General features: G+C 44.3%; 1 protein-coding gene across 4 annotated transcripts in view; it reads left to right on the forward strand.

The window, feature by feature from the left end:
• PEAK1 (pseudopodium enriched atypical kinase 1) overlaps positions 1-9504 on the forward strand; it is an 81249-nt gene extending 71745 nt beyond the window's left edge. For all 4 annotated transcript variants that reach the window (XM_081021490.1, XM_081021486.1, XM_081021488.1 and 1 more), the window contains one exon: positions 1469-9504. In XM_081021490.1, coding sequence (XP_080877616.1) covers positions 1469-2599 — 1131 coding nt within the window. In that variant the 3' untranslated portion in view covers positions 2600-9504. The remainder of the gene's footprint in view (positions 1-1468) is intronic.
• The last annotated feature ends 13971 nt before the right edge of the window (positions 9505-23475 follow it).

A 23475-nucleotide genomic window follows, 5' to 3' on the forward strand; every position in this document is an offset into this window, starting at 1 on the left:
CTCAGTCAGCCTGCTTATATAGAGCTCCAGAACAACGTAACTGTAGCAACTTTCTAAAACTATCCAATCACTGAATGTCACTTTCGATCCTTCATTTGCATACAAACTATCCAATCACTGAACATCACTTTCAATCCTTCATTTGCATAACTATCTACAGTATCCCCCTGCTGGCCCAGGGTGAGAACTTCAGTACATAACAAGAGGTTTGGTCTTTAGAGCTGAAACAGAGCTAGGGTGGTTTTTTCAGGCCAACTCTTTGCTTTTACAGACGCAGGTTGCACCTGATAGGAGTCAGGAACCACAAAAGCAGCAGTCCTGGACAGCTTGGACAGGCAGCTGCATGTTTTGGGGAACTTCTGAGGATCAGCTTGGGGTAGCACCACATGCGATGCCAGGGGCCCACTTTCCCTTGGGGATGATCTGTTGTGGGGCGGAGAGGGGGGTTGGCTGCAGGCAGAGCCGGAGCAAAGCATGGGTGGAGTCTGTAATAATGCATGTCCTCGGCTGCACCCCATCTATTTGATTTTGCACTGAAAGCACACTATTTCTTAAATCTTGCTTCTTAGATTGAAAGCAGAACCAGACTCCGTCTTGAATGCAGACTTGAAATGGGAATTTGGATTCAGATTCAGTCTGTCTTCCATCTTATTATAGATAATTTGATTTCTTTGTATGTTTTTATGGGGAACAGGGAAAAGGTTATAAACATTGATGGGATTCTAACAGGGACTTCTTCACGGTTCAGAAGTTACCTGTGTGGAGCTAATCTCTGAGCACAGGTGTGATATGCAGACAAGGCCCCAGGCCCTCCAGATATCGTGCTGCAGCATTCTGTACTAACTTCCAAGGGAAGTCCCACATATGCAAATAATATAGTAGTTCTGCTGTCACCACATTTCTTACTCTGAAGAATAGTCGCTAATAGACTAGATCTGTTTACAGTCTGCTTATATTTCCATCTGAAAATCAGCTCAAACCATAAGCAGCATTTGAGAGAAAAGGCTTTGCTTTTGGCATCCAATTTTGGTTTTCAAACACTTGTATACTAATAATACATCAGTTGTTCCACTGAACTAATTATAATTTTTCATCTTTGCATGATGACTTTGTGCTGACTAAATTGTTTTCAGTCATTTTTAGGCTGGGCACATCACACTACAGAAAAGGGATTGAACTACATAAACACATTTCAGCAATATAATGCAAAACTTTCTAAAAACAATTCTAAAACCCTTCATTTTGAGTGGTCAGGCCAGTCCTAGAGTCCCTGTGAATGGCAACAAGCAAATATAAAACTCATAAAATTGCATTGTAAGGGGGAATAGTAACATTCCGAATTACAAAATGAGTTTTCTGCGATCAGAATGTGAGGTATTCCAGGCATGCTCTTCCCCTTGCTCTGTATCTGGAACGGGAGGGTGTAGTCAAGGGTGATAAGTCATCTATTTTTCTTTCCTCCCTTCAGATCTGCAAGAGCAAAGCTAAAGAATCGCAGCAGTATTACCACAGCCTGGCCATCCGCCAGAGCTTGGCCATCCACTTCAACATCCAGCAGGACTGTGGCCATTTCCTAGCTGATGTGCCTGTTCGTCTGCTTCCATGGGAAGATCTCCATTCACCAGAAGAGGATGAGGAAGAGCAGGAAGATGACAAGCAGAAGAACACCGTGGACGTTTCACAGAAAGACAGCTCAAATCTGCCAGGAGCCACAAGCAAGCAGCGCAGCAGAGTTGTAGTCATCACTCGAGAAGTTCCCTACCTAACTGTGGCAGATTTTGTGCTGGAGTCTTCAGACTGCCATGCCAGCAGCCCAGACTTGTATGAAAGGCAGGTATGCCTCCTCCTCTTACAGTTGTGCTCTGGTCTAGAACACCTGAAACCGTATCACATTACTCATTGTGATCTGCGTTTGGAGAACCTTTTGCTGGTGGACTATAGGGCAGGGGGAAGCCTTCTGAACAATGAGAGCGTGGAGCCCTCTCCCAGTGCTGCTTGCCCTGCCAGGCTTATAGTGAGCAATTTCTCTCAAGCAAAACAAAAGAGCCATCTGGTGGACCCTGAAGTCCTAAGAGACCAGTCCCGCCTTGCCCCAGAGATCATCACAGCAACACAGTATAAGAAATGTGATGAGTTCCAAACCGGCATCCTCATCTATGAAATGTTACACCTGCGCAATCCCTTTGATGAAAATCCAGAGCTGAAGGAAAAAGAGTATACTTGTGCTGACCTGCCCAGTATCCCTTGTCGTTCCCTTTATTCCCTGGGGCTTCAGCAGCTTGCTAACTGCCTGCTAAACCCTAATCCATCGGAGAGAATCCTTATATCTGAGGCCAAGGGAGTCCTTCAGTGTTTGCTGTGGGGGCCCCGGGATGATTTGTTTCAGACTCTCAATGCCTCTTCCAGACCAGCACAAAGAGATACTGTGCTCCAAAACTGGCTGGACATCAAACGGACGCTGATGATGATCAAGTTTGCAGAGAAGTCTTTGGACAGGGAATGCAAAGTCAGCCTCGAAGACTGGCTTTGTTGCCAGTATCTGGCTTTTGCCACTACAGACTCCCTCAGCCGCATAGTGAAAATCATGCAGCAACATTAGTTTGTAGCCGCTGCTTTCACTTGGATGCACCACAATCCTCTCTTCATCCCCAGCCTCATCTATGTGTGCAAGTTTTAAAATTATAACCTAGAACTCAAGGTCACCAATAGTGAGCAAACTGATCTTGCCAGGAAGCTCTGTTTCCTGTCGTAGGTGCCAGGGAGAGGTCTGAAGCCTAGTTTAGCTGGTGGTTTGTTTGGACAAGGAGGTGTGTAAATTTATTAAGGAAACCACTATTTATTACATTGCTGTTTGGAGGTGTAAGAGTGTGGAGTGAGTGCTGCAAATGGCAGCATCCAGTAATAACTGCAAACAGAATTGAGTCAGCTGTGAATGAGCCACCAGAATGCACACCACTCTTCACAAAGACATGGCCTCTGCTCCATGCCTTTGTCATCCTGGCCCCATCTCAGGGGTGACTTGGCCATATCAGTCATACTTCCTGCAGGTGCAGTCTTTTATTTGATTGTTCCTTCCCCATGAGACAACCCTGGACCACAACAGGCGGCCACTGAGTGACTTACTGTCAGCTGCAGACTGAACAAGTTTCCTTGTTTCTTTTATTCTTGCTGGGGTCAACGGACACATTACATGGAAAGCCCCAATATTTGTGGTGTGTTTTTAAAAAATAAAAACACAACCTAGTGATTTTGAGTGGAAGTGTGGCAGGAAAGATGGGCTCATCCCTTCTCCTTACAGGTCATTTTCCCATTCAGATTTCTTGCCTGCACTGCTTCCCCTCACCCCACAGAGTTCCAGGTGCAAGTTTACCCTTCTTGTGTGTTGCTTTTTCGTGCCTTTGTCTTCTTAACTCTGATGTATCAATCTAGAATATTTCCAATAGCAGCAGCAGATGTGTTTTTCTCTTTTTGCCAGCACATTTGACACAGTAGTTCTGCTAGAGATTATTGATGGTCTGTTAATTATAATGTTAACAGAGCAATGCCAAGAGCAAAGGGACGGTTTGAAGCAAATACGAGCAGCTATTCCCCTTCTGCTATCTGGCTGGTGTTTTACCCCAAAACCAAGGGTAAAAATGCCAGGCTTCCATGTCTTCTTTGCAAAGCAACAAGGAAGCAGGGTATTAAAGTTGCTCAAAGCTCATCTTTATGTAACAAATAAGCTATGTAAATAGAGATGAGTTTTCTACAGGTGTGGTTCTCTTGGGGGCAAAAGATGTTGTGCAGCTATCACAAAACAGTTACGTTTAGCAGTTTTAGTTTATGTAGAATCTGGCTATCCAATTGCTGTCAGTATCTAGTTTTTGGACATTTTAGCTGTTTAATTATCATTGGCTCAGAGGGAATTGCTGCCTACTAAGTCCAGTGGCCTGTAAAAATGTTTGCGCTCCTTCCCTGACACACTGGCCTTTTCCTGTGGATCCATTACAGTACAGTCCTGCTGCGCCTGATCTCTCTGCTCAGTATTGGTTGGACTTGTTTGAGTAGCTCTGAACTGATGGAACTGCAGCCCAGTATTTAATTCCCACAGTTGGGGGTGGTTTTTGAAATGTGGACAGCTCTTGTGTTGAGCCCATGCTGCTGCTGCTCCTCCTCCTATGGATATATGTGCAATTTTTTGATGTATTATATGAGAAAGCTGTGTTAGTGTTTACGTTGCTTAACAGACTTAACCATATGTTAGATCTTCCCCCTTTCCTTTTCACGGCACATAGATGCACAAACTTATGTGTCATCTTTCTCCAGATTGATGTTTCCTTTCTTTATTGTTAAACTGTGACTAACCTGTTTACTTCAGCCTTAGAGACAAATAGCCACTTTGAACAGTTCTTGCATGTTTGGACCAGAAACTGAAAAGCAGACCTGCAGAAATTATGTCAGCAAAGTCAGCTCTGTGGTCTTGGAGCAGGGTGTGGATTTCTCACTGATGCCAACCCTGTAGTTCATGAAAATCTGACCCCAGCATAAAATATGTGGTGGCCTCTTTAAATGCTTTGAATCTTCTTGCTTCAGTACTTATTGATTATCAGAAAAAGACCAGGCAAAGCTAAGAAGTGTGTGAATGTGTCCTGTATTGCTTTAAAATAAAAGTGCAAAATTTGTAGGCAGGCAGCTGTCCTGGCACACAAAAGGCCCCTCCAGACTGGGTGGTGTGAGGGGAATGGCGAGTGTATTCTGCAGCATGTCACTGACACAATAATAGTGCATTAGTGGTAGAATTATTCTGCACTGTCCACACCTCATTCCACTTTAATGGCTGTTCTGCAATGATTCTCTGTTATTGCACGATTGCCACCTGGAAGGGCACTCTTGTACGATAGCACAACAAAAGCCAGACAAAAAATAAACATGAACATCCATGGTGTAAAAGGTTACAGGATTTCAGCAAGAGGTTGCGGGCTATGCACTGATTGGAAATGAAGCAGTGCTGACCACAAAATGTTTGCAAACAGTATTGAAAGTGGGGTTTTGCATAACCACCACAATTTCATCATGAGCACAGATCATGGAGGCACAGTCAAAAGGACACCTGGAAGGCCAAAGAGCCAAATGTAATGTAATGCAGCCCAGAATGTAAGAGGTGGTTTTGCTCCACGAAGCCCCCTGAATGGGGCGTTCGGTACAGACCTCTGGCCAGATTCTTTGGAGAGTCTTGCACAAATATCCCATGCAGCCCTATATCACACAGGTAATTGTGTGATTGCTTGACACAATGCTTGCCTGTATGAGTCCATGTTGCTCACGTTGCACTGGAAAGGTAGAGAACACCTCCTTCCCAAGTTTTATATATGCTTCTAGCTGATATCTGTGTGCACATAAGTTCTCACTTAACCAGCATGCTCATCCTAGTGGAACATGGACTACTGACCATTGCAGCAGGGCACATTCCTTTAGACCACTGCTCTACTTTTGTGCAGAGAGATACGTGCTTTGTGTCAGTTTCATGTGGATGTGCAGAGTAGACTATTGAATGTTACATGACCTTGTGTGTTTTATGCGGCAGATCCCAAAATTTTGTATCTTGTCTTTTAGTAGCTTTGTGATTTCATTTTGCATTTTGATAGCAGATTTCAACCAGTATTAGCATTGTGTACTCTAGGTGAGCATGGGGTATACACTCACTGCCGTCTCCTTATTTTGTAGCACTGAGTAAATTTGGTAATGAAGGATGGTAATAGGAATTCTGTGTAAGAGAGGGTTCATGAGGGAGAGAGAGGTACAACCAGGCAAGCATTTCCATTCTTGGTAGTGCCTGGAGCTACCTTTGCAAGCATCCTATCGAAGTCTCATTGATTTGTTGAGAGTTTGCCATTTAAGAGTTGGGCCCAAACCAAGCAGATTTCAAACCAAGACACTAGAACAAAATATTGTTACAGCACAGCATTTAAACAAAAGCCCTTGTGGCCCTCACAGTTCGCTTCTGCAAGCATCAAGAATGAAACCTTAAATACACAGGCACATATTTGTAGGGTTTGCATTTTAGAGCCTTTTGAGTTGAGCTCACCACAATTCATAGGATTGTGATTCTCAAAATAGCCATATTGACCATAAATGTATATATTTACTTATTGTAAATATATATACATTTAGAAAGCTGGCACTCAGGCTTATTTTAGCACAATAAACCTAACCACAGAAAAGTTCTGGGAAATTAATTGTGGGTTAAAAGAATTTGAATGTGTACTTCTCAGAGCTTTTGGTGTCATTAATCTCTTCTGGGATGGCAACCTGAGTCAATGATTAATTACACTAACAACAGTGCCTTGTCACAAAATTAAAGCTAACAAGGAGAGAATTTTGCAGTGGGAATCGCCCACTGCTACCTACCAGCTTAAAAAAACAATATTGCCCATATTTTGAAGGGGGTGGAGTCTGAGAAAGCTTAGTTGGCAATTCAACCAGAAGGGAACTCTATCTGGTGGCTTGGATTCAGACTCGTTTGATACTATTGAAAAACCAAGCTAAAAGTCAAACATATTATTCAAATATGCAACTTGTATAGGGTATTTAAAAAAGAACCTTTTGAAATAGCTGCTTAGACAATGTGGAATTGGAAAACCTGTTGCTCTGACAATCTTTTTCAGACTCCAGCAACAAAATTGTACACATAAACCACCTGCAACTCCTGTTACAAAATCTAATATTAGTTAGTAATATCAAGGAAGACTATACCCAACCTGTCCGTTAGTGTGGAACTCGGAGCACATGGAAAACGAGAAAGGGGAAAGTGGCAGACTTCTTACAGGACCATCCTGCATGTTGAATTTGGCTAGAAAAGAAACAGAAATGTTGCTAAGGGAACTGGTATAACAGGAGCTAAATGGGACAGTACCTAAGTTTACAACTTACTCCCTCTCTCCTTTCTGCAAATTCAAGCCAGGAAGCATCGTGATACATTGTTCCCTTTTGAACTCTGTTTTACAACTATTTGAATAGGATCTGGTCAACTATCCAATAAAGTTAAGAGGAATTCTGCCTTTGGGACAGGTTTTTATTAGGGAACACCTAGAACCCATCAAAGCATCCTCAAACTTTTCACTTGTTGTTACCATTTTATGTTCTTGTATTTTATACTACCCTTCAACCAAAATTTTCAGTAAATTAAACATAAACCCAACAATAAAATTATTAATTATTATTTAATTAAAATGGAGCTGGTATTGTATTGTTTTTTACCTGTAATCCTTGGGTGAAGGGCAGTATAGAAATTTAGTTAATAATTGAATTACAAAGTCTATTCAATGCAGAAGTGAAGTGAACAGGAACTGACTAACCACCTATTTGGTCCTCAAAAGCCAGACAAAACAGGTGTCTTTAGCAGGTGTCAGAAAGCCATCAGAGAGGGAGATCAATGTACCTCTAATGGGAGGGAGTGCCCACATTCCACTGATAAGGGCTCAATGTTCCTGTTTCGTGAATATGTATTCTCCTGTTTTGTACATTAATTGAATCCCAAACCACCAAAGTAGGAATCGGAAGTACCCCATAAATGAGATTCTTCATGGAGAGAGAACTGAGGTAACATATAAGATGGATTAAGGAACACCAGGCAGCCTTCCGATGTAGCTTTGATCCAGTCTGGCCCCTCTTACATTACCAACTAGGTTTGGTTTAGTATGCTGTCCAAGCCCAGGATTATGGTTAAGGTCTCGCCTTAAAACCACACTCTGTAGCCAAGGTTTGCCCTGTGGTGACAGTTTGTGGCGAAGGATGATAACACATGATTCCAAGTTTGGAAAATGCACTAAGCCAAACTTTCATTGAACTCAAGACCCCAGGGGGGAAACAAGTGGGTGCAAGCGTCGCTCTAGGAGCCACATGTTTGCAAGTCATTCTCTGGCTTACCGTGAGGTGTGACCCAGGCCACAGTCCCCAAGTACGCCTTTTGCCTTCTTCCATATAAATGAATGGTTGTCATTTAATCGGGGCAGGAAGGAAAGAGTTGCACTTTTGTGTGACCTCCATGCTTGGTTTGTAACAGAAACCCCTCCCTGCGCTGGTTGGGTGTGGGATCCCTCCATAGCTTGGAAGTACTTGGAACCTTAGTCTTACCTGTGTGGCAAGTCTTTGGTGCTGCACTGAACTGCTCATCTTTTGTTCACAAATAAATACAGCTCCTGAAGTTTTACTGACTCTTGCTGCTTCATAGTATTCGGACTTAAACAGGGAGCACCCTTCACAAACCCCAGGGAATACTCAGGCAGTTGGTGACAATACTGCAGCGGAGGCAAAGGACTCTGCAGAATTGCACTGTGGGGTTTTGTTGCCATTTACAAGCTTAGACATGCAGCCCTAGGTCCATCATCATGACAAGCATTTTGAAAGCTATTCATCCAATCCAAATCAATTTTACAAAGGGCATATTGAAGAATATTCACTCTGTAAAATTGCTGCAACTGCTAAAGTAGCCCTTTCCAGCTGTTTTGGGAATTCTGATGAGAGGAATGCGTAATTTGAAAATGACAGCCAACAAAATAGAAAGGGCCTAGATGCACAGTGCCAGCCCTGCACTGAGTTAACGGCACCTAACTATTGGTTTCAGTGGGTTTGGCTCCCCTTAACTGCAGCCTTTATACTTGGGAGATCAATTGAAAGCACTCAACTCCCGAGAAAACCTCTACAGAAGTTGCTACACCTTCCTATTTCTTGTGGGAAAGCTCTTGGCTGTAAAGCAGACAATTGAGCCTAGAAGGGAGGGGAAAACAGATGGTAGTCCACAAAATTGCCCACTCACTTGTATGGAAGTGCTTCCCTTTACTCCCACCAATACCTTGCTTCCAACTCCTTGATTATCCCTTTAATTCAGAAAAGATTGAAATATTTTTTAACAAGGAAGAAATGCATCTATCCATATTTTTATAAATGAATTTTACTAACTACAAGAACAACCCACTTTGCCCTTTTGTTTTTCTGTGCCCTGTCTATATATTATATACATAGCTTATATGCACACAATGTGCTTGAATTTTTTTTAAAAAAAAATTTCTTCAAAATACCATTTTCAGGATACAAGTAGTTAACCTGAACTTGCTCAGGCTTAGAAAGTTTTATAGCTTTTGCCCTGAGGGATATTTTCTTTTAAATTGAATTATGCAGAGCATGTAAAATATTAAAGAACAATCCCTATGTTTTTATTAAAAAGCTAATTTTTAAAAAATAAAAAGTTCTACACAAAGGCAGTGGTATTTCTTTGCAAATGCCTCCAGGTGGGAAATAATCTTCTCTGTTGAAAGACTCCATTCTCCTCGGTAATCTGTGTTTGGCGTTCACAGAATCGCTGTATCCGTTGTTTCATATCTATATTTACACATTTTTATAGATATAACTCCTAGGCTACCTTTGTGATCAGAGGGCAATAACACTCTGGTTTGCTGTGGTACTTTGCTGTATACTCTGTGGCATACATGTTACTGTGTAAATAAACTAGTTTTATTACACTGAGAATCCAGGTCTGCCCTTGCCTTCACTTCTTCCCCTACTGGGAGTGTTGCTGACAATAAAGGGGCCGGGGTGTGGCTCTTTTGTGACAGATGCAAACAGGTGCAGCTTAGGGGAAGGAAGGAAGGATCTTTCTTGAAGATACCTGGCAGAAACGGATAGCAGCTTTTAAGGCCAATGTCCCTACTGCATTCTGGATGCCAACATCTGTGGTGCCTCCCCTGCGGAAGATCTCACACCAGAAAACTAACCTGTAGACTCCATGAATGGAAAGCAGAGACGTTTAATGCACCCTTGTTAACTATGAAAACACTTTAAGTGATAGCATGCAGTCTGAAAGACACAAAACAAGGGGAAAGTAATGGGCAGACGGGAAAAATTCTTGTGCAACACTTCACGGACTTTCATTGACACTGTGGGAGGAGAGGAGCCAACTTGTCCTTGGTCCCAGGAGAGTGGGGGGGGGTGAAGAGGCAGCCTCCCCTTTCCCCTTCTGCAGCCAAGAGAAATACTTGCTAGTGGAGGCACTTTGGGTAGGGAAGGAGTCCAGCATTCCTTGGTTGCTGTCCAGGGGGATAGTGCGAGTCTCACTTCATGACTTCTACCATACAAAAGCATTATTATTATTATTATTATTATTATTATTATTATTATTATTTTACTTACTTATACATTTATTAATATCCCACCATTTTCCCATTCTAGGACTCAAGGCAGTTAACATAAATAAAATAGGAAATGAGGTAACTTGATGAAATTGGGGTTGAACAAGGTAGCTGTTAAGCGGCTTTGTAGCTGGTTGACTGATCGAAGAGTACTCATTAATGGTTCCTTGTCATCCTGGGGGAAATGAATGTTTTAGTTGAGATTCCTGCATTGCGGGGATGGACTAGATGACCCTTGGAGTCCCTTTCAAATCTACAATTATATCATTCTATGACGCTAAGAAAATAAACTATCAGGCACCATGCAGGGGGCTGCTGCGTGGGATCATGCAGCCTGGCAGTGATGCTCAGAGCATTCCATGCAGGAGAAATAACAGGCAAACGCTCGAGCTTTGTTACTCACAGGAGACGCCCCAGTTTCATAGAGGGAGAAACCAGTTTAGCTCTGTTCAGGTATTTTCTGCTCCTGTATTGAAAAAGGGCACACACCCCTCCCAACATTAGACATTCCTTCCCTGGAGCCTGCACATGCATCACAAACATCCTTGGGAAACCTGTAAGCAGGGTTTGAGCGCAGGAGCACGCTCCTCCTCCTGTGGCTTCCAGCAACTGGTACTCTGGGCACAGGTGTTCTATGCAAGTGTACTACAGCATTCTGTACTCACTGCAGCTTTTGGATCAAGTACAAGAGAAGCGCCCCCCGCCCCCCTTCTTATGAGAATATTTTTTGTCAGTTGCTCTGAGAGTCTCCCAGGGTTACGGAGCACGCATTCTACATGCATGCACGCATGCATGTGGAACTCAGTACCACAAGACGTTGCAATAGCCACCTGATAGCTTAGCTGGCAGAAGCCCAAATGCTATTTTGCTTTAGAACACGAGTTGTGGAAGATGCATGTCCTCATCCAAATTCTAACGCACCAAATTTGAGTCCTTTGCTTCCGGATGATGTCGCTGGCGCCTCTAAACTATAAAACAGCACTGAAAAGTGATGAGAGGGGCTGAATGAGAAACTAGCCAAGCAGATCAAAAGAAAGGGTGCAGGATCTCCTGTTTCCGAGACAGAACAACATCTCTTTTTGTGCCCACTTTTGATCCACGGTGGTCTGGTTCTTTAGAAGTGATGCTTACTCAATTACACAAGGGGAGGAAAACCCCACTCATGGAGCAAGAGGTGTGTCAGTTCTCAATGAAGGCAACATATGTTTTTTGACTAATGACAGGACCAAAAATGGACTACCAACACTTATTTGATCTGTGACGTGGTCTGGTGTGCTATTTCTCTAGGAACCGACAGCGTTCCAGGCATTTGTGTGCATCTGGCCTGAAGAGCAGCCTTGCTGGATGAGACCAAAGGTCCATGTAGTCCAGCAGCCTCTTTCTGGCAGGGAGCCAGCCACAGGCAAGACAAGAAGACAGCCCCCCTTCCATGCTGCTGGCCTCATGAACCAGCTTGGAGTGGTATACTGCCACCACACAGAGAGGCTTTGTTTAGGAAATGTGGTCCACAGCAATTGAGATATACATTTCCCGCTTAGGTTGTGACAGTTCTATCCTGCCTTTCTGGAAAGGAGCTCAAGAAGAGCCCAGCTTGATCAGGCAAGTGGCCCATTGAGTCCAGCATCCTCTTTTGCAGCTGACCAGATACTTGAATGTGTGGCCCCAAATTCTAGCATTAAGAGAGAGGGGGAGAGAACATGCTATCCATTTTCTCCACATCATAGAGGATGAAGGTCCTCGTGGCCACAATCCAACACAAACATAGACAGGCTTAAGCTGAATCCAGGCTCCAACTGTTTTGCATTGTACCCATTGTGGGTATTTTTTTCCAAAAAAATAAATACATCATCACCTTCCATTCCAAATGCATCATTAGCTTGCCATCTAGAGGACACTTTAAGAAAAGACAGGATCTTTGCATGAGGATAAATAACAATGGAAGGAGGGAGCCTGACCTTATTAGCTCTAACAAAATGAATGCACTGCTTCATGGTAAGAGAATCTCTAAGCACCAAGGCTTTCAGCTTGTTCTTTTCCTCAAGCAGTAGAGGGATTTTGTCTTCCACCATTCATAGAATCACAGAATTGTAGAGTTGGAATCATCTCAGACTTGAAGTCGTCCTGGGAGGGGCAGACCAGCAACACGACAGGTCATCCTTTGGATGGATCAGAGGCAGGATATTACGGAGTCCAGGGTAGGTGCAGAGCCCTTTCCCTTTTTTGTAATGGCAAAGTGTAGTTCCTCTGTTCTTCTCAGCTAGCATCCTTCAAGTCAGGCAGGAGGTCAGCAGAGCATCTGTGTCTCTTGCAGAAGTCCCAGGGTCCAGCTGCCAGCACCTCCAGCAGACGAGCGAGGAGCCAATCCTGCTCCCTCCCTGCAGGGTCCCTGGCAGAGCCAGTGGGGTGTAGTGGTTAGCGTGTCAGACCAGGGTTCAAATCCCCACTCAGCCTTGAAGCTCTTTGGGTGAGCTTGGGCCAGCCACGGCCCCTCAGCCTCCCCTACCTCACAGGGTTGCTGGGGTTAAATGAGGAGGGAGAGAACCATGAGTGCCCCCTTGAGCTCTCTGGAGACAAAAGTGGGGGGTGAATGCAACTAAATAAATAAATAAGCCTGCCCCAACCATCAGCTGTCAATATTTCCATCTGGGGTTCCCAAGACAGTGTCTGTGGGCAGGGTGCCCTCAGACAGCACTTTTGGCACCAGCCAAGGCCTTCTGCCCCTCCCAGTTGATTTAACATAATAATAATTGAGGGGGTGGGGTGGGGGCATTGCCTGCTTTTTTGTATGAGGGAATAGCTGGTTTGCCTGTTGCTTTGGAGGGTGTGCATTTTCTTCTTTGAAATGCTTGTTTTGTAGTACCCACGGCAGTTTCTTAGAATCCCAAATCTGCCTCCAGGCCCCAGAGGGGATGAAGACCCCATCATTAGAAATTTTGAAATGTGACAAGCAGACCAGGTTGCACTGGAGACCCTTCAGGCCCACTCTGCTGGGTGGGGCCGGGGTCTCTGCCCCAAAGTCCTGTCCTGACGGCACCACGAGCCCCAGACTCTTCCTGGGATGCTTTGCACCTTTGCTAAGCTCAGAGTGTTCCCCTTCCCCACACCCTTTGAATAAGGCTATGCCCCTTAATTAAATGTCAACTTCCTGTTGCCTGTAATCAGATTATCCAATATAACCTGCTTAAAGAAGTCAGAAAATTAAGTCTGGCCACCATATGATTCCTTTTCACTATGAATCATTTGATTCCTGAGGCTTGGATTGAAATAAATTGGAGATCAAATTGTTGCATGAATTAATTAAATCAGACGCAGTATCTTTAACAAAGCAACCCATATCCCAGACATAGGCTGGCACTGTTACTGGGAACTTAAAAGGAAATCAGAAGCTTCTTGAAAATAATAAAATAAAATCATTCTTCTGCATGTGAAATGGAAAGTCCCTAAAGGATGGATAAAACAAGTGCCAAATCACGTGCCATTGTGATAAAAGACGACTGAGCAGGGGTCTTGTAATGATGATAAGAGCATGGTGCACAGAAGGCTGCGTGTTGCAACATGCCAGGCTCCCCTTTGTAAAACCCACCCAAAGAGCAGCTGAAAGACAAGCCCTCTGAGATCAGACTAAGGGTCCACCAAGTCCAGCTGCAGCCCACATTATGCTCCATGGAAGTTAAATTAACTATGAACCCAACGTTGCCTGCTTCACTCCAAACCAGTGCCAAAGTGTGGCAACAATTTAGCAGTGTTTTGCAGCAAAAATAAAAATAAAAAACCCACATTTTGCAATGTCCCAGCAACTGAGCAATTGCTACTCAAACCTACATTAGTATTTTCACTGCAAAACTTTGGGTTTCAGGGTGATAACTATGACCCCAGTTTGGGCAGCAGTTGCCCAGTTGGTGGGGCCCTGCAAAATGCTGCTAAACTGTTGCTGCACTTTGGCACTGGTTTGGAGTGAAGCAGACAACGTTGGATTTTGGGGGTGATAGCTATCACCTCAGGTTTGAGTAGGATTGCTCAGTTGGTAGGGTGCTTCAAACTGTGGGGTTTTCACTGCCAAATGCTGCAAAATGACTGCAAAAATTTGGCATCGGTTTAGAGGGGATACTAAATGTTTGGGTTTGTAGTTAATGTTAAATAATGTTAACCCTGAGTTGATGTATCAATTACTCGGTTTGTGGGGCACTGCAAAACACCCGGGGGGGGGGGGTTGCTGCAAAACTGCTGCAAAAAACCTGCAAAACTTTGACACAGGCTTCCAGAGGGTCCCAAATTTTGGAGTTAGACATGGCTGGACTACACTTCCCATTTTTCCCTGGCCATTAGCCACGTCAGATCAGCTGAGCTCCACCATCCTGTTTCTGGAACCATTATTGAGACCTCTGGGTACAGGGCAGTTTATAAATTCAATAAATAAATAAATATTGCCCCCTCTAGCAACTGGCATTCAGAGATACACTGCCTTTGGACAGGGAGGTGATATTTAGCTAGCATGGCTGGAGAAGAGCCATTTCTCATTCACTTGGAAATTCTGATTTGGTTTCATTCGTTTTGTTTTAACCATGTAGGATAGAACCTGCTCCTTTAAAAGCAAAAACCCTCATTAATTTGCAGGCCCAAATTTAAGGGGTTTGGGTTGTTTGAGCGCTTGGCAGGCTGGCCTGTTTGGCTGTTTTGTGTGTTTCCTCTTTGTGATAGATGTTAATTACATAACAAGGCAGATTGGTTCCTCGCACCCTCCCTTCTTTCCTTATAGCTATCTGGCTGCTTCCCAACATGCATAAAAATTGCATTTAAAAATATTGCTTTGTGCTTGAAGAATAATTCCGCAAAGTGCAGAGAGTGGATTATTCCCTTTGAGACATTTCAAATTCAGTCAAGTGCCCTTAAAAAGCAGCAAGCAAAGCAAGAGGGAAATCTTGGCACTGCAACACAGTGTGACCTGATTTCCTCCTTTGCTGCTCTAACTCGATGCCTCATCCCCTCTCCAGCAAGAGAGAATTCTCCCAGCAGGGGGAACAGTCTTCATTCATTTATTTCTGATCTGATGGATGCTGCAAGAACAAAGCAGGCGAGGGGAAATTGTATCGTCCTAGAACACAAATCCTCCTCTGCTCAGATGACTTTGGGAAAGCAAAAGCAAAATCCATTATTGGGCAAATCAGAGTGGCAATAGGGAGAGGGAAATTGTAGGTCAGTTTTTTCAACCTGATCCTAGGCAAGGGCAGAGAGAAGTTGAGCCCACTCACCCCCACCCCCTCTGCACTTTATTTCTTTCCTGTCTGCACCTTAGGGCCAAGACAGATGTGGGCATTGAAGGCATCCGTGCATTTCACTTGAGCATTTTCCTTTCACAATAGGAGCTGAGAGGGGGCAGAACCAGGACTGTGGCATGCAGAGAGAGAGCCAAACTCTCCCCTCCATCACAGTCCTGCCAGAACCCCACTCTTCCCCCCTTCCCATCCTCCAAGCTGCTATTCATCCCAGGAGGGAGACTGTTGTTGCATTGTGTCTGGGTGAGATTTGGGGCAGTGGTCTGATGTGAACTGGGAAGCCAGGAGTCGTGGAGCAAAGCTGCCAAAAGAGGACTGAGAAGCAAATCAGGACCACAGACAAACTGGGAGGCAGGATCAAAGAGCAAGCAAAAGAGACAGGGTCATGCCAGAGCTCCGTTGCTCCTCAACTGGAAGGCGCAACTGGAACATGGCGCCTGGTGTAAGCCTCATCAGTTCCTGGCATCTTGGCAGCACCAATTGCCTTAGAATCACAGGTCTGTAGTGTTGCTTTGTCAGGGTCACCAATTGCACAGAGACCTTCAAACAAGCACAAAGTAGATATGCTATGAACTGCCCTGAGATCTTTGGATGAAGGGTGGTATACAAAATTAATAAATACAAAATAATGAAATAACCCCCTTTCAATCTCCTTGCTGGGAGTGGAAACATCAAGTTCAGAGGAGTCAGGGCTACTGGCACATATGACCACAACGCCCCAACACTGCGAGATATTTTCTGTTTGGGCATAATATCTGGGCAGTGTCCCCTGTGAAAAGGTTATTGTTCCAGCACCCAACAACTATTCCCCAATGTATCATAAAAGAAGCCACTGTGCTCTTTTGTCCATTTTGGATCCAGAGCCTGGATCTGAGTACAAAAGCAACACTCTTCCCTCCTGCAACTGGTATCCCAAAGCATTGCTGCCTCCAACTGTGGAGGCAAAGTAAAGGTAAAGAACCCCTGGACGGTTAAGTCCAGTCAAAGGCAACAATGGGGTTGCAGTGCTCATCTCGCTTTTCAGGCCAAGGGAGCCGGCGTTTGTCCACGGACAGCTTTCCAGGTCATGTGGCCAGCAGGACTAAACCGCTTCTGGTGCAACAGAATACTGTGATGGAAGCCAGAGCACATGGAAACGCCGTTTACTTTCCCACCGCAATGGTACCTATTCGTGCTGGTGTGCTTTCGAACTGCTGGATTGGCAGGAGCTGGAACAGAGCAATGGGAGCTCACTCCATTGTGGGGATTCGAACCGCCGACCTTCTGATTGGCAAGCCCAAGAGGCTCAGTGGTTTAGACCACAGCACCACCCGCGTCAGTCCTCATGGCTAGTAGCCACTGATAGCCTCTTCCGCCACCATGAATTTGTGTAATTCTCTTTTAAAGCCATCCAGGTTGGTGGCTACCCCTCCCTCTTGGGGGAGTCAGTTTAATAGTTTAACCATCTTGGCCATTATCATACTGAGCCAAATTTTCTTGCATCAATCCATTACTAGAGGTGTGGCAGTGGATTTTCCAGAGTTTAAAACAACCACAAGAACAACACATTCAGCCCCAGATATAATAGTTTGTGATCCTCAAGGTTTCTGTTGTGTCCCCTCCTGGTGTGCCAGCAGATCAACTTCCAGCTAATTCTCCCCAGTCACCTGTTTGAGGCAGTGTTAAGTGTGTGCGCAGGTGAACTTCCAGAGACACGGGCTCACAGTAGCTCCACGGGCCTGAATTTGGATTGTGCTGGGTGTTCCTGAGGACGGCTGCCACAAAGGTGGGCCTGGTGCCAGAGGGCAGACCCAGCCAGGCTGTTGCAAATAACAAAGATCGCTGCAAGTTGCCACCCACAAAATGGGACCCAAAAGCTTCCCCAGAGCAACATGTTTCTATTCATTTTCTGACTTTTCCTTCCAGCCCCACACTGGGGAACACTGCTAAAAACACAGCTTGGGCACTTCTGGTGCTTACTTCCTTAATGGATGTAGCTCCCATGCTAGCGGAGATCATTTGCGGAAGAAAGCAAGGATGATTTGGGAGTAATTGTCCTTGCAAGCTCCCCCAGGGCCCGGGGGGAGTGAGCTTCACTCGTAGAGAGGCAGTAGAAGCTGAGTGTAAAAGCGCTTTGCATATCGGTAACCCCCCCCCCACGCAGCCGTGAAGAGCAGAGGTGCTTCTGTTTCTGTTTCTGGCTCTAATTTACAGACAGGTGCAGAATGAAGAGGGCAAGATTATAAACTGGCAAGTGAATCCCATTACTGGGTTGCAACGTTTCGAACTGGAAAGATTTCCTTCACTGAAAAATACCGTACATGAGGGAGGAGGGGAGTTTTTACCCTTTTTTACATATACTATATTTGCTACATAAATGATTTGGCAAACCTCCCCCTAAACGATAACAAATTGATAAAAAGCAAGAAGAGAAAAAGAGAACAGAATTATATTTATGTATTAATATAAAAATAGAACTGTGTGAGAACACTGAAATGATTTAAAGCATCTAACTTCCACTGGACGGCAATTCGGATTATGGCCTTAGAAGACCTGGCGCGACGCCAGATTGTTAAGAAATCTAAGAATTGGAAGGAGAACTGGAATTTCACCCAGAGCTACGGCGGGAAACCAGATTACTCCCTTACTCAGACACAAACAACAAAGATGGCATAATGACACAGCTAGAATTTCAGCAGAAGAAGAGAAAGACTGGAAAAGCGGAAGAAGAGATGCTGCTGCAGGACATGATTAGAACAATGAAGAAGCAAATGGAAAATAAACATCTCACACAGAGAATTTACAGGATACAGAACTCTCCTTGCGGGGAAAAAATCTTTTTATTAAATATCTCAACACGAATGGAAGTCAATAACTCTGTAGCTATGGATAAAGGACTAAGATCAGGACTTAATGCAACTGGATTAACTAAGATTTTGGAAGCAGGGGCAAATAAGAACTTTGCATCCCAAAACCCAGCACACAGGAAGTCACTCAAAATTTATAATTGGCTGCATAATTGATCTATATTTGGACGGGAATGGTAATTTGATATTGATAAAATGTGGCTGTTATTAGATTTTAATAATTGAAAATTAATAAAAAATATTTACCAAAAATAACACCGCACAGCTTGGGCTATCTGAGATATTTTTAATTTAAGTAGAGGATCTAAGATTGAACTTGGGACTTTCTGCATGAAAATATGTGCTGTACTGCTGAGCTATGGCACCACTTATGTCTGAGAGGGCAGGGTCTTTTGCCTCACCATCCCCACTACTGACTCCCCGTTGCTACTCAGCTTCAAAGTGTACCTGGATTCATTGAAAAAAATCTGGTAACCATATGATAGGAGGCAGGCACCAAGAACAAAGTTGGTCACAACTTTTAAAGGTTAGCATTTTGGCGTGGACATCCCCTTTGCAAACGTCAGTGGCACAAGGGAAGAGCGTCAGAAATACATCACACATAAGCAAAACAAAAAAATTCCTTCCAGTAGCACCTTAAAGACCAACTAAGTTAGTTCTTGGTATGAGCTTTCGTGTGCAAGCACACTTCTTCAGATACACTGAAACAGAAGTTGCCAGACCCTTCTATATAGTGAGAAGGTGGGGAGGGGTATTACTCAGAAGGGTGGTGGGAATGGGTGAGTGGCAGATAGCTGAGATGAGCCTGTTGACGACTCTTAACGACTGCAATAGGTCTTACAGGAAAAAGCAAGGGGTGAGAAGGTGAGAAATGGCTTTGTCATGTATAATGAGATAAGAATCCAATGTCTTTGTTCAGGCCAGGTCTCTCCATGGTTTTAAGTTTGGTAATGAGTTGTAATTCAGCAGCTTCTCTTTCCAGTCTATTTCTGAAATTCCTTTGTAGTAAAACAGCTACTTTGAGATCTTGTATAGAATGTCCTGGGAGATTGAAGTGTTCTCCTACTGGTTTCTCTGTCTTGTGATTCTTGATGTCAGATTTGTGTCCGTTTATTCTTTGGCGTAAGGTTTGGCCTGTTTGTCCAATATAGAGAGCTGAAGGACACTGTTGGCATTTGATGGCATACACAATGTTAGACGATGAGCAATTAAATAGTCCCGAGATGGTATGTGTGATGTTGTTGGGGCCAGTAATGGTGTTGTCCGGGTGTATGTGACAGCAAAGTTGGCATCTGGGTTTATTGCAGGCTCTGGTGCCAGTGTTCGTGTTAGGTCTGGTTGTAGTATTATTGTGGGTTAGGAGTCCAGTGTGGTATTGCGTCCATCAGGAGGGGTCCATGTGGAGTCCCTTTTTGTGTAACAGAACAAACAACAACTTCACAACACAACACCTCTCAACCCACTGGAGAACAACAACCACCCTCCCAACAGAACACTGACCACCAACTACCACCGAAAAAGTGTTACACAAAAAGGGACTCCACATGGACTCCTCCTGATGGACGCAATACCACACTGGACTTGTACATTGACTGCTTCCGCCACAGAATCCAAACAGATGTGACCAGAAAACACCATCGCTTACAACAAAATCTAAACCATGCTGAAAGGAGAGCCATAGATAATCTCAGAAACAACCCAGACATTATAATTAAAGAAGCAGACAAAGGTGGAGCTGTCGTCATCATGAACAAAACTGACTACATTCAGGAGGCTCACAGACAACTTTCCAATACCGCCTTTTACATAAAATTGGACTCAGACCCCACACAAGAATACAAAAAAGAACTGAACAAGATTGTTAAGGAGCTACCCCCCCACATCCAAGAACAGATCCTCACCAACACACCAACAGAACCTCGACCAGGAACTTTCTATCTTCTACCTAAAATACACAAACCAGGAAATCCAGGACGCCCCATCATTTCAGGTATTGGCACTATTACAGTGGGTGTCTCCGGTTATATGGACTCTGTTCTGAAACCATATGCCATCAGTGCTCCCAGCTATGTACGTGACACCACAGATTTTCTGAGGAAAATACAATCTTTAAATAATCTTCCCAACAATACTATACTAGCTACTATGGATGTGGAATCTCTGTATACCAACATCCCACACAACGATGGTTTACAAGCTATAAGGAACACCATTTCAGATAAAACCACAGCGGACCTTGCCACCAAACTCTGCCAATTTGTCCTTACCCACAACAACTTCAAATTCGGTGATGACCTGTTCCTTCAGATCAGCGGCACAGCAATGGGCACCCGCACGGCCCCACAGTATGCCAACATCTTCATGGCAGATTTAGAACAACGTTTCCTAAACTCCTACCCACTCAAACCTCTCTTGTACCTGCGATACATTGACGATATTTTTATCATCTGGACACATGGTCAACAGACCCTGGACACCTTCCACCAGAAATTTAATGATTTTCACCCCACAATCAACCTAACTATGAATCAATCTATACAAGAAATACATTTTTGGACACTACTATAAAAATACAGGATGGGCGCATAGACACCACCTTATACCGTAAACCAACTGACCGACAAACATATCTACATGCCTCTAGCTACCATCCCAAACATACCAAACAGTCCATTGTATATAGCCAGGCACTACGTTACAGCCGTATCTGTTCCAATTCTACAGACAAAGACTCTCACCTAAGAGATCTACAGCAAACCTTTTTAGAACTAAAATACCCAGCAGATGAAGTTAGACAACAGATCAACAGAGCCAGACTGATACCCAGAGAGAACTTGCTGCAAGACAGACCCAAAAAAGAAAATAACAGAACACCTCTAGTCATCACATACAGCTCCCAAGTTAAAACAGTACAACGCATCATCAGAGATCTACAACCTCTCCTGGACAATGACAGTTCTCTTTCTCAAGCTCTGGGAGGAAGACCTTTCATTGCCTACAGACAGCCACCCAATCTTAAACAACTCCTAACCCACAATAATACTACAACCAGACCTAACACGAACACTGGCACCAGAGCCTGCAATAAACCCAGATGCCAACTTTGCTGTCACATACACCCGGACAACACCATTACTGGCCCCAACAACATCACACATACCATCTCGGGACTATTTAATTGCTCATCGTCTAACATTGTGTATGCCATCAAATGCCAACAGTGTCCTTCAGCTCTCTATATTGGACAAACAGGCCAAACCTTACGCCAAAGAATAAACGGACACAAATCTGACATCAAGAATCACAAGACAGAGAAACCAGTAGGAGAACACTTCAATCTCCCAGGACATTCTATACAAGATCTCAAAGTAGCTGTTTTACTACAAAGGAATTTCAGAAATAGACTGGAAAGAGAAGCTGCTGAATTACAACTCATTACCAAACTTAAAACCATGGAGAGACCTGGCCTGAACAAAGACATTGGATTCTTATCTCATTATACATGACAAAGCCATTTCTCACCTTCTCACCCCTTGCTTTTTCCTGTAAGACCTATTGCAGTCGTTAAGAGTCGTCAACAGGCTCATCTCAGCTATCTGCCACTCACCCATTCCCACCACCCTTCTGAGTAATACCCCTCCCCACCTTCTCACTATATAGAAGGGTCTGGCAACTTCTGTTTCAGTGTATCTGAAGAAGTGTGCTTGCACACGAAAGCTCATACCAAGAACTAACTTAGTTGGTCTTTAAGGTGCTACTGGAAGGAATTTTTTTGTTTTGACTATGGCAGACCAACACGGCTACCTATCTGTAAACAAATCACACATAAGGTGGGAGTACAGTGGCTCAGGCGCAGGTCAAGGTGTCACATTCCTCAGGATTAGTAAAATTTACATAGTTCCAGACAGAGGTTAGGCAGAGCTGGGAATAGGTTCTCCTAGGAATTCATTGATACGGGAATCAGAACATCTGGAAGAACCTGGAGATCCTTTCAGGCGACACACCTGGGGAAACTCTGTCAGGAAGCAGCCTCCATGATCTCAGGAAAGGGGGACTGTGGGGGCGCACAGCACAAAGAGGCACACATGACCAATGATATAAGATAAAAAAACTGCTCCTTTTCCCTTAAGGGGTACCCAAGAGCCCATATAGAGTCCTTTTGTAGGTTCTCTATCAGTAGGAGAAAATAACAGAGACCAACCAGAGAATATTGAGAAGCAAAGCAGCTTGTAAGCCTGATCTTTATTAACCGTTGCAACAGGGTGCCCCCTTCCCACGCAGGAGAGAGGAGGAGGACCCCGATCCATGCATGCAAGCCCTTATATAGACATTTTACATTGCCCGCCCTGGAGTCCAAGACCACCCCCAGAAACATCATACAGTGGTGCCTCGCAAGACGAAAAGAATCCGTTCCGCGAGTCTCTTCGTCTTGCGGGTTTTTTCGTCTTGCGAAGCAAGCCCATTAGAGGTTTAGCGGCTTAGCGCTACAGTATTAGCGGCTTAGCCGGCTTAAAGATCAGCTGATAAGTGGCTTAAGGATCAGCTGATAAGCGGCTTAGCATCAGCTGTTAAGCGGCTTAAAGATCAGCTGATAAGCGGCTTAGCATCAGCTGTTAAGCGGCTTAAAGATCAGCTGATAAGCGGCTTAGCATCAGCTGTTAAGCGGCTTAAAGATCAGCTGATAAGCGGCTTAGCCATCAGCTGTTAAGTGGCTTAAAGATCAGCTGATAAGCGGCTTAGCCATCAGCTGTTAAGCGGCTTAAAGATCAGCTGATAAGCGGCTTAGCCATCAGCTGTTAAGCGGCTTAAAGATCAGCTGATAAGCGGCTTAGCCATCAGCTGTTAAGCGGCTTAAAGATCAGCTGATAAGCGGCTTAGCCATCAGCTGATAAGCGGCTTAGCGGCTTGGGAAAAAGGGGGGGAAAGGAAAAAAACCCCGCAGGAACTGGCAAGACATTTTCGTCTTGCGAAGCAAGCACATAGGAAATTCGTTTTGCGAAGCACCTCCAAAATGGAAACCCTTTCGTCTAGCGGGTTTTCCGTCTTGCGAGGCATTCGTCTTGCGGGGCACCACTGTACATACATCACAGAAAAGGCGGTCTACAACAGAAATCTGAATGCGTTGTTTATCTCCTGTCTGGCAAGTTACCTGATTGCATTATCTGGGTTTTGGCTGCTCTTTGGTTATTATAA

This window comes from Podarcis pityusensis, assembly GCF_964106645.2.
Source record: "Podarcis pityusensis genome assembly, chromosome: 9".
NCBI classification, from domain to species: Eukaryota; Metazoa; Chordata; class Lepidosauria; order Squamata; family Lacertidae; genus Podarcis; species Podarcis pityusensis.